The sequence below is a fragment of the Microchirus variegatus genome (assembly GCF_963457635.1).
Source record: "Microchirus variegatus genome assembly, chromosome: 7".
Classification (NCBI taxonomy): Eukaryota; Metazoa; Chordata; class Actinopteri; order Pleuronectiformes; family Soleidae; genus Microchirus; species Microchirus variegatus.
Genome location: NC_139808.1, coordinates 952,098 through 964,059, shown reverse-complemented (window position 1 = coordinate 964,059; position 11,962 = coordinate 952,098). Strand labels below are relative to the sequence as shown.

At 39.5% G+C, this 11,962-nt stretch overlaps 1 protein-coding gene across 1 annotated transcript; it reads left to right on the top strand.

The window, feature by feature from the left end:
* The first annotated feature begins 4,833 nt into the window (after nucleotides 1-4,833).
* Nucleotides 4,834-11,674, top strand: srsf3a (serine and arginine rich splicing factor 3a). Its single transcript, XM_083892302.1, has 7 exons — nucleotides 4,834-4,920; nucleotides 5,997-6,039; nucleotides 8,051-8,261; nucleotides 8,354-8,488; nucleotides 9,996-10,034; nucleotides 10,674-10,760; nucleotides 11,143-11,674. The coding sequence occupies exons 2-7, from the start codon at nucleotides 6,033-6,035 to the stop codon at nucleotides 11,168-11,170; spliced, it is 507 nt and encodes a 168-aa protein (XP_083748428.1). The 5' UTR covers nucleotides 4,834-4,920; nucleotides 5,997-6,032; the 3' UTR covers nucleotides 11,171-11,674.
* The last annotated feature ends 288 nt before the right edge of the window (nucleotides 11,675-11,962 follow it).

The window sequence follows — 11,962 nt, the reverse complement described above, 5'->3', positions numbered from 1 at the left end:
AAATGTATGAATAGATTTCTTTATTGACACATGGCCCTGCGCTGTTGTGTCTTCCTTCCTGCAAGAACATCTTGTTCTGTTCTAGTGAGAACAAGCACTCTGCTCGGAAACAAGTGGTTAAATGAGCTGTTCCGTAACATAAAAAACAACACATTACATATGATGATGATGTGTACATATTACTTAACTTTGTCTCTTTTTTTAGTGAGTAAATCTTACTTTAGTCTTAAATAAGAATAAAAATGGTGCACTAAAAAGGCACCAATACAGTGTAAATATCGTGTTTTGACTCCACGCGTCTATTGAATATTCTATACAGCGCTGAAATCTAACAGGCGGTTGCAAGAGTGCTTCTGTCTGAATGAGTGTCTTGGTGTAACCAGAAGCATGAGGCTGAGTTCATACAGGGATACACAGGCTGCACCGTCATCAGGAAGTGAAACAGAACAGAATGTGCTGTACTAATCTGATTGAAAAACACTGCCCTCTGAGTGGCTGCGAGGAAAGAAGGATGTTTCATTGAAACGGCTAAAAGGAGAATCATATGGCAAGAAGGCGACGCGGGGGGGTGGGGGGTGAGGATAAAGGGGGAGTTAGGGCACATACATACAAAGAAAAAAAAAAAACATGCCGAGCTATAACTCCTTATTTGGTGATATAAAAAGACCGGTGTTGACAATAAGCTTGTTGGAGAAGCACCAGCTCATGCACAAACACGCGGCGGCTGGAATACAACGCAGCAGCAGCAGCAGCAGCAGCATAATGCTCTTTGTTTGTGTTCTCGACATCCCTGTTACGTACATGCACTAATCTCCTGGGTGAGCTCACTTATCCACGTACGTTTGCCTGCTCGAGCAGTGAGTTCTTTATTGTAAGGACTCCACACTGTTGCTGCTGCTGCTGCTGCTGCGTATGATGATGATAATGAAGACAAATTGTGAAATAACAGAAGGGATCATCACCACGTCAGCTTGATCCTTTATTCTTTAAATGTCTTTAACGTCTACATCCCCCCCCCCCCCGAACCGACTGTGATGACGTGTACAAATCCACTTTGACGTCATGGCAATAACCACATAAAAGGCTGAACTTTAACTACATGCAGGTGTCTGTGGGGAAAGAACTAACACTTTGAAGAAATAAAATAAAAAGACATATCTTGCATTAGATTGTTCAAAGCAAGCATAGAGAAGCAAATAAAGTATATATATATACGTCGCACAAGCCACCTATCAGTGTTCAGTAACTCGTTTTCTAACACTTTATGAAGAGGCTGGAGTCTGTCCCATGCTGACACAAGGCAAAAGGCGGCATTGCTGTACACCCCCGGACATGTCACCGGTCCAGAGGGCAAACGAACAACCGTTCACCACCACGCTCACACTCACGCTCACACGCCTCACACCTACGGTCAGTTTAGAGAGTGGGAGGAAACCATGCAGAGAAAACCCACACACACACACACACACACACACACACACACACACATGCAGAGGGAGAACAAACTCCACACAGAAAAAGGCCCTTTGGTCAAAAACCATGGATCCAAACCAGTGACAATCTGGTAACAGTGCTATCAGACTCCTATCAGTGTTATTCAACAGTATTGTTACTGCGGCTGATATGCAAATATTAATAAAATAAAAGTGCATAATACATGTACAATGTACATTAAACAGCGGCAATTTCTTCATTTTATAATATGTGTGTATAATATACTACTATTATATTATTTTCAGTGATGGCTCTCATGCTCAATGGGTACACGGTAAAAATTAAAGGGGTTAAAGACTTTCCCTCTTTGAGTCTCGATGCTTCTGGGTTTTTAAACAGTCAAATATTAACGTCATTTTCACAGTGTGTTTATTTATTTTAACTTTAAAGGTGCATTATGTAATAAAGCTAATTCTAAACTCAGGAATAATGTTCATATAAATATACTGAACTCAGCAACAATAACAATAGTACAGACAAAATATTTGCATTTAAAAAAAATATTTTGCAGACCGCAAATCATGTTTATGTTTTGAAATCATGTTTTGGCGTCATGTGGCGCCACCTACCGCCGTCTACCAATCGTCGCAGTCAGTAGAGTCTCAGCTGCCGAGCAACCACGGGTTGCCAGTTACGTCAGGAAACAAAAACTAAAAGACCTCGGTATTTTGAATTTGAATGTAGTAACTGTTTTTGGCCACATTCTTACATATGGCGCCTTTAAATGAATACAATAATTAGCTCTGTAGGTCTATTTGAGACTGATGTTGGCAACATATATTTAGCTTTGCAATTCTGCGTCTCTTATTTTGCCTAAACTCTTTCCAGAAACTCTATTTCAGTGACACGGGTCAACAGCGTCTCACATTTAAATGCACAATGTGTCAAATTTCGCAAACATTTAGTGGCAAAGTTTCACCCTTACCTTTCAGAGAAGTCGCTGGAGAATCTGCGCAGCCTTCAGTTAGCATCACGACTCAAAGGATGTTGAGTTTTGTCCACTGTGGGTTACTGTACGAACCCAAATGGCAGCCTGTGGGGTAACAAAAAATCAACAATTATTGCAATTCAATTTCTTCAATTGAAAATCAGATTTCCTGAAAACAAATGTATGTATTTATTTGAAATTAATTAGTAATTATTCTCCATTGTAATATCTGGCATCTGTCACAGGAAAGCCTGGCAAGTATAGTAATTACATGACAGGCGGTCATTATTCTGATAGCTTAATTACTCATTTCAATCCACACAGAGGTGTCTATGACCTATTTCCACACAAATACGGAAGTAAATAACAAGTGCTATAAACCAGATGATATGGTCTCTTTTCAAAGGAAACACTTTGTAATAAATCAAAACATTTGACTGCATTGACATAGTATAACAACAGTTAGAACGTATGCAACGTTTGGTTGTTAATAAATAAATCATTTGTTTTGCTGCGTATGATTTTTGCAAAGTGAGGTTACTCACACACACACATTTTATTTCCCCCCCTGCTCAGCTCAGCACTACTTCTTCTTGAATGTGTGTGTGTGTGTTGACAGGAAGTGTACGTACAGTATCTCTCACCTCCCACCTGAACACACTCACAGGGGGTCGTTTGTGTCGTTGTCTCCTGTTGAGCAACAAACCTCAAACAATGCTGATTTATACCCAACAGTCACTAAACTACTGCTACTACCATGCAGTGGTCTGAACTGAACACACTCTTAGAAATAAGGGTTCTAAAAAGGTTCTTCGACAAGGGCTGGGGTTCTAACTGGAACCATTGCTTTTGAAAAACCCTTTCCCGGAAGAAAGGGTTTTTCAAGGGTTCTTGGTAACACTAATGGTTCCAGTAAGAACCATTTTGATCCAGAGAACCCTTTAAAACCTCTTTCCTGAATAAAGGGTTTTGAAAGGGTTCTTTGTGGAACCCTCCAAAAGGGTTCTCCTATGAGGACAAGCCGAAGAATCTTATAAGGTTCTACTTAGCACTTTTATTTCTAAGAGTGTATGGTAAAGTTTGTATTTTGATGCAACTTTCATGCAACATAAAAGTCGCAGTTATCATCATTCAAAATAGAATGTATTACTATTCACTACATTTGAAAATCTGTTTTTGTTATTTTACTTCTGCTTCACTTTTTTTTTAGTAAAATGAGAAAAATAATGTGTTCAGAAGAGGTGAATGTTTACCGCTAAACAATCATATAACACAGTGAGTTTATACAACAGGAATAATGCATGGTATAATCAAAGCAAAGGGGAAACCTAGAATAGAAAGTAGCTCTGCGTTCACAAAATTGGATTCATATTTGAGACTTCTCTCTAACCTTTGCTTAGTCGTGTAATATTTCAGTTTGACGTCTTTTGGCTCTCGGGCTCAGAGGAACAATGTGGGAAGTTTCCGTTTGTAGGAAGAATCTTGGTTGGAACGAGACAAAAAAACAACCCATAAACATCTGAAATGGGACATGAGGGCGCCAGAGTACAATAAACATCGTTTGACTCAGTCAGTGAGTGAGTGTATTAACATGATGCAAACACAAATGTATAAAATAAATAACGGAATACCACAACAAAATGGCAGCCAAAAAACATGCAAACAAAATGTAGAGAATAAATAAATACAGTTGAGTACTCGAAAAAAGGAGTGAGAAGAGGTATAACTTATAACTATATAACTATTAGCTCCAGCTCTTCTATTTATTACCCATCAGAAATAGTCTGCGTCCTCTCAATTACTGTCAAGTTAAGTTAAGTAAATGTGTAACATAATTATATGAAATGTATGTGTTTTCTTCAAAGGTGCAGCAAATAAGTATTAGCTGCACCTTTGGCCACACAGTAGCTTCGAACATTCACTTAATTTCTATATTTCCTTGTTTATATTTACTTTTCAACAGATTCAAACATGGACATCGCTTAATTTCCACTTCAAATGTGTGCGTTATTTTTATTTTATGTTAATTTAAGTATTTCATTTTTGCAATTTGTCAGTTGTTAAGGACATTGTACTGCAATTTTGAACAATAGCTGCTAAATAAAGATTGATTGATTGATTGTTTGATTGATTCAAATCCAATCCAACTTTATTTAAAACGCACTTGAAAAACAACAGCTGAAACAAAGCGCTGTCCATCACAGATAAATTATAGTGATTGATCGACTATTCAGGAGTTAATATGACCTCGATAACTGAGAACCTGACAAACCTGATTGATGAACATTAAGTGCGTCTGCGTCGGTAACAGCTAGGTGGCGCGCTGTGCTTTAAACACCGGCTTCGCGGTCAGCCAATAAACGCAGAGAAGAAGAAGAAAGGGGAGGAGGACGCATTGTTGTGACAGTAGGTTGGTTTTAAAGCTGCTCATCTGCCCTCAGTAAACAGTGGTCGATGCGAGCGGCGCAGTGAAGCCGTCAGATCCTGCCGTCAACAAGGTAACCTTTAACTCTTATAACACAGCGATATGTTTGCTTTCACTTGTTTTATTTAACACACAGCGCTGTCAGAAAGTATGTCGTCGCGTTGATGCTAAAGTTGCTAGCTGCTCACGGCTGCTAAAATAGTAGCTTCGTTTTAACGTTTGCAGCGAGAACTGAGGGATTGTTGACCTTCACTGAGTGTTTGGCACTTAAGTATAAAGTATAATATTGTGTCAGTTGTTACGTCAGTGAAATAAGGTGTTACCCGGCACAAGCTAACCACTTTTTTTTTTTTTAGCATGCGTTGGAATGAGGGGTGTGTAGCTAAGGCTTGTGTTTAAGCTCGAAAAAGGTTCCAGTTTACGGCGATCACGCAGCAGAAACCAGTAATAAACAGTCAGTTACATTCACTAATTATTGGTTTAAATGTTTGTTTATTTTATTGCAAAATGACTTCAGAGATGTTAACCTGACAGAGAGGTGTTACCGTTCATTTTATTCATATATAATACAATTAACAACGTGTTATGGGTCTATATAGCTTTTTAGCATTATTCAAAACAAGGTTTCAAAGTGAGAAAATAGTTTCAAAAAAATAGTTCAAATCAAACCAGTTAAAAGCAATTAACAGCAGATGGTATACAATTAATACCACGTGTCAAAGCACCCTTGTAACAATAAGTTTAGAATATATAATACGTGTAAATGGAATGAATAAAATATGAGCAACAGAGTGTAGCTGCAGCATCACCAGAAACTAGACCCTCCTTTTAAAGAAGCATACATTTGAATTAGCATCTCTATGATGTCATGCTAATAAAGGTGATAAATAAAGAAAAATGGTGTCCTGTTTAATGAGGCACAGCTATTCTGAATAATAGGGGGAAAAGTATCTGTCCAGTATTGATAAACTCAAACATCCCAGAGTAGACTCTGTAGTCCTGACTAAAGTTAGAAATATATTTAACATGGCCTTTATTGGGTTTTTGTAAAGCTTACAGAAACTGGACAGTGTTGAATGGGTGCAGTTAATGGGGTGGAGCGTGTGAACATATTTGCATAACCATTTGTCTTTCTCTTTTTCCTTTCAGGCATATCTGATCTGTCACGACGAGGATACTGGTGAAATGGCAGGTATGACTTTTTATGTTACCTGTCATGTTGAGGTGCATTTGTATGTTTTCCTGACGCGTGAAACAGGTTTTCACCTCAAGAAAAACTTGTGCCAGATGTTTTAATGACTTTGAACTTTGTCATTGCATTTAATGGAGCATGCAAGCAAAGTAGCGCTCATTGTTTTGTAACCATTATAAATGACAAATGTCTACTTTTAAGAGGCACACCGACCATAAATTCTCCTGTCCTGCATTTTGTCATGAAGTATTCAAATCTGTGCCTGTTGTTTTCCTCTTCACTGACTAACCGTTTAATCGGCTTATTGTTGGAGGTCTAAATCAAACGTATCATGTAGTGACTCGCTTGAATCACCGTGAGTAAGCAGTTTGTGGGAGATTATATCGTCTTTGATGTATTCTAATGTTTTACACAATAACTGGAGCGGAAAATATGGCTTGTACCTCGTAAAGTGATCATTTGCATTTGATGTTTTGAGAAATAGCTCAAATTGACGTGTCATTGCCCTTTTATTTTGAAAATCAAGGATTTGGAGAATCATGACTCCCCTAATGTAGCTATTTGTCTAGCAATCCATTGGACATATATATATATATGTATGTATGTATGTATGTGTGTGTGTGTGTGTGTGTGTATACATACATACATTTTGTTTAATTCATCACAGGCATCACTGCCTTTTAGTGACACTCTCACTATCTCACACATATTCACTGAATATTCATATTCAGACACAGTGGTTAGCCCAGCCATGCAATTTTAGCTGGGAGAAATGAGCTTAGTCATGGCTTAGTGAAACAACTGTAAAAGTGGACAAGATAAACGTCTTACTCTTACTCTTAGAAGAGCAGATATTAGAGAGGCAGGACAGAGTGAATTAAAGAAACGACCTGTGACACACAAGAGGGCAGGTCTCTGCAGATACTCGGTGTGTGCGTGGCAGAGAGAAAGCAGTAACGCCACATACCATAACAATTAGCCACTTTCATTCAACTACATTCAAACATTCCTTAACCATGACAACCCTAGGTCTGACTAAATGGTTGTGGGGGGGGGGGGGAGAAAACTGCAGGTATTTAACCCCTGTAGGTTTGTTGGGTTGGACGATGCTTTTAATATTTTTTAGTTAAAAGATGCATGTCATTCTCCAGCTGACTCAGGTTTCAGGTTGTTGGTTGAACCCGTGTGAAGATCTGAATGAGAGTCATTAGCAGTGTCTGTCTCTCTCAGGTGGCCTGGACACTGATCAGTTCATAGTGCATTCATATTCATATACTATACATACATCAATGAATATGTTCTCTTTTCTAACAGAGCCAATTTGTATTGGGTTTTTTTGTTACACTCCTTTTGGCAGTGCTTCAAGAAACCATCCAGCTTAATTAATTATACAGAAGTTACTTTCCAATAGAAAACAGTGCTGCTCAGCAAGTAAGAGGCACGTCTCTCTACTTTATTCCGTGATTGACAGAGCAGCAGTCGGCCCAGGGGGAGCTGGATAATGTCAGACAGTCCTCACCCTCTGCTAGCTGCCGAGCACAAAGTCTGTGTAACGTCCAATTGAGCTGATGCACGAGCAAAGCTGTTCACTGTCCGTAGAAATCACATGGAGTCGGCAGCCCTGCGTGCTCCACCAGGGCCTCAAAGTCAAACATGGTATTTCCAGTAGGAGAAGACGCTTCTTCCTGACATTCTGTGGTTGCATGTGAACGAGCGAGTCTAACCATGTCCAGACCTGATTGTGCAGCCGAACGTCTGGGGCTCATATGTGAAAATGGCTAAAAATAAGGAAGATAATCCGTCACTTCTGAGTTTGTTATCTGGGCGATCATGTTGAAATAAATACAGCCACAATGATGATGATAACTCATGTCAGGTAGCAGTGCAGAATCATGTAGTCATTTTATAGTCAAAGGAATTATGGTTTCCTTTTTTCAACTGATCAGGAACTCATGCTTTCTTTTTTTTGCTTTTAACTCACCAGTCTTTCATGTGTTGTTTGTCTCTCCAGATCCAGCTCTTCACAGAGACTGTCCGCTGGACTGCAAGGTTTATGTAGGAAATCTAGGAAACAACGGAAACAAGACGGAATTAGAAAGGGCGTTTGGGTACTATGGTCCTTTAAGAAGCGTTTGGGTGGCAAGGAATCCGCCGGGTTTCGCTTTCGTCGAGTTTGAAGATCCAAGAGATGCATCGGATGCTGTGAGAGAGCTGGATGGAAGGTAATTCTTTGTGATTTTATGAGCTTATTATTGGTATTTTTTGTCTATAATGGTTTCCTCACTTGTTGTTTTTTTGTTTTTTTTTTGTAAAGAAACATGTGTGGCTGTCGAGCTCGTGTCGAGATATCCACTGGAGAAAAACGTTCCAGGAGCCGTGGTCCTCCTCCGTCCTGGGGCAGACGCCCACGAGAGGAAGGAAGGCGACGTAGTCCTCCGGCCAAGCGCAGGTACGCATGTCTCATTATGATAATTCTACTTATTTGCAATGTCATTTAAAAGCAGGAAAAAAAAATGACCACGCAGATTTAGAAGTATGACTTTTGTGTCTTTTTTACCTAATTTGAGCTTTCCCAAGGCAAAGAAGGGCATTGTGACTGGTCATCACTCTGGCTAAAAATGAGTTAATTCATAGATGTGTTAATCTGCTTCAATGTTATGTTCTGATGTAATTCTACTGGAGTGATATTTATCGGTGTCGATGTTTAGCTTGAGACCCAGCTCCACCAGAGTGATGTTGCTTTAGGAGGACATCTTAAGAAGCACAGTTAGCATTTCATCACCCATCATTACATTTTTACTGGTAATGCCTCTCTGCAGGTTTGAATTTTGTTTTCATTCTGAGTTCAGTTTGCCATCTGTTAATAAAAACTGAACCCCGTTGCAGAGTCACCACCACGCTTCTCACCACCTGAGTAAGACAGCTAGTCCTCGTTCAGCAGCTTGTGACTGCAGACCAACGAGCGCCCCCTCTCAGCTCGGCTGGTGTTGTCACATGACCAAAGGCGCACCACCGCCAGTCATCAGGTCCCACCAACCTATTGGTTCCTGAGCATGCAGTTCCCAGCATCCTCCTCTTCTTCCTCCAACCTTAACCCAGCCGACAGCTGTACGACCTCTCATTATCAATCGGTCGGCTTCTTAACTCGTTCTATTGCCCACACATCTACCGTGTCAGCGGGAACAGCCCATGGCTTACATCCCCCTCCCACACCCTACTCACCCAAAACAGGCAGGGACAAATCATCTACAACTTGCCCCTCCGAGCAGCCACCAAGCAACACCATATCTCCAACATTTGCATCATATGGCAAATCCTCTCTGCCTTTCGACCTCCCTCACCATCAGTCTGGTGTCCTTACATCATTTCTATCTTGTCCAAATCCCCATAAATAGTAAGTTTCTTTTATCCTGCTCTTTGTAGTTTTATGCTTAGTCTGAGTTTCAACCATTCTTAACAGTTTTTTTTTCCCTCAGCACTTACATAATTTAAAGGAATTAACAATACAGACCTGCTAAAATCAATAAGGTCAAACTCAAGGAACTTTGCTTATAGTCAATTAATTTTTGTGCAAGTATATTTTCTTGGCTTGACATTATCCTTAATTTCTATTAACTCCTAATTAAAATGCATTTGGCATCAACTTTTAAGTTAAGTTTACTTTGGTGGTTTTAGTGGTACTATGTCAAGTTATTTGGCTTTCTTTGATGTAAAAGTGAAAACAATCGCAGGCCCAATGGCTTGTCCCGATTTAGTCGTAGATTCTGAAAATCTGGCTCCAAAGATTGTTTGCTCAAAGTTTCCTTTTACCGAGTTGATCTTGATGCAGGTCACTCTTTAAAACAGACGAGGTAAAAATGTCAAGAATACTCGGCTGTTTCACTTGTGACGGAAAAGGTTTAAATTCATAATTTTGTTTCCTTTTTTCAAAAAAAAAAAAATCATTTTCAACATAGATCACCAAAGAGGAGGAGCTTCAGCCGCAGTCGTAGCAGGTAAGATTTTGTAATGAGCATTTTTTTTTTTTATTTAGCGCTGGGCACGTTAACCGCCGCTAACGTTAGCGCACAACGCGTTTCCTTGACGTGCGTGACGTCATGTTAGCGTGACGTCATGTTTACGTGACTCCTGATTGTTAAAAAGAGTCTCTAAAGTAACGCTAAACTTTAAAAACAGAGGCACACATACGCAGTTCACAGGTTATTTGTAGCGCTGCTCTTTTCGTTTTAATAAACAGACCGCTCCTGTTCGACTTTAGGCGCGCGAACTGGCGCTAAAGGAGCTAATTGGTAAACGGTGGTGCGGCACATAAACATGAAGTCGCGCTGACCTTTTTTCCGGTCAGTCGTCATGGAAACGTGTCGTGCGACTGGAAAAAGACGAGTGTGACGTCATGTTTTTCGTGACTCCCGATTTAGTAAAATGAGTCTTTTAAAGTAACGCTGGTTATTTGTAGCGCTGCTCTTTTCGTTTAACAAACAGACCGCTCCAGTTCGACTTTAGGCGCATTAACGACGCTAAAGGAGCTAACTGGTAAACGGTGCGTCTAGCGCGCCTAACGTTAACATGCCCAGCACAATTTTTTTTTTATTTAAGTTGGTTGTTCATGCTCATAAAATGTTTTTCCCCACCAGGTCTCTTTCAAAGGACAGACGCAGATATCGATCTCACTCTAGAGATAAGACTCATAAACACTCAAGATCCCCCTCTCGGTCAAGGAGGTATGTATACAAGGCTAGTTGTTACCTCTGTGTACACTACACCATAACCCTTTAAATGTAACTTTACAACAATACAGCACACGCACATCACAACAAGTGTGGCTCGTACACGTGGCAGCGTCACAGTCCAACGTCAGTGTTCAAACATTCCTGTATAGCCCTCTTTCCAATCTTCATTTAATTTCAGTAAAAGTAACTTAAGCTCAACATGATTCACTCCCTTTCAGAGAAAACACAGTGGCAGAAAACTCATCACAAAAAAACTAAGGCTTCAGTGATTCACCAGCACGTTATGTTGACACTGGTCGCTGTTGTTATAACGTTCTGTTAAACCTGTTTTATCACTTCACGTTTATTTAACGCGCCCTTTTTATTTGTACAGCCATTCCCGGTCTTTTGAGAGGAAATGAAGACGTGAAAGGACGGTTCGTCAGCAGGATCCTGCTATGGTTGTGAAAATACACGTTTTCTAATCATGTTTTTTCTTTTCAGATTTGTCGGCTCAAAGCAATTAAAGGTCAACTTGTTGATTTTGATGTTACGACAAATCTGTTTAACCGAGAAATACGTTTTCTGTTACCATTTTTTTTTTTTTGCTATTGAATTCAATGGTCTGGTCAAGCAAATGATTTTCTTACTTGCATGTTCTTAAATACTGGATTTAGTCTTATGTTACTATCCCGTTATTTTTAACTGCTTAACTGACTGCACAATGCTGTTATTTGTTTGTTTGCTTTTTGCTTTTTATATGGAAAAGCGAGTTTTGCTAGGTTACTGTGATATGCATCACTGCTAGAGGGAGCATACTTAAGTGACGGAACGGTCTCAACAAGTGTTGTAAATAACGGTGCTATTATTTGCAATGTAACTTCAATCCAACAACATAATCTGTGCTTTTATTTCTTTTCTTTTTTTACCCAAGTCACTTTTGTAAAAGCATTTATTCTTTTGTCTCTTGATTCTCTGAGCTCACACTTTGCGCTGATGTACTCAGACGTCTTATTCAATAAATGTTTTCCAAGGTGAAATGACATCCTCATTGACTTTTTTTCTTTGTCTGTTTTTGTCTTTTTGCTAATTTACTAGCAAGCTTAACATTAAGGGTATGATTGTGAAGTGAAAATATATAATCAACCCCCTTTTTAGTACTATGAGAGCTTGCAAACACCATTTTATTATTATTTGCTTATACAGGCTTATTT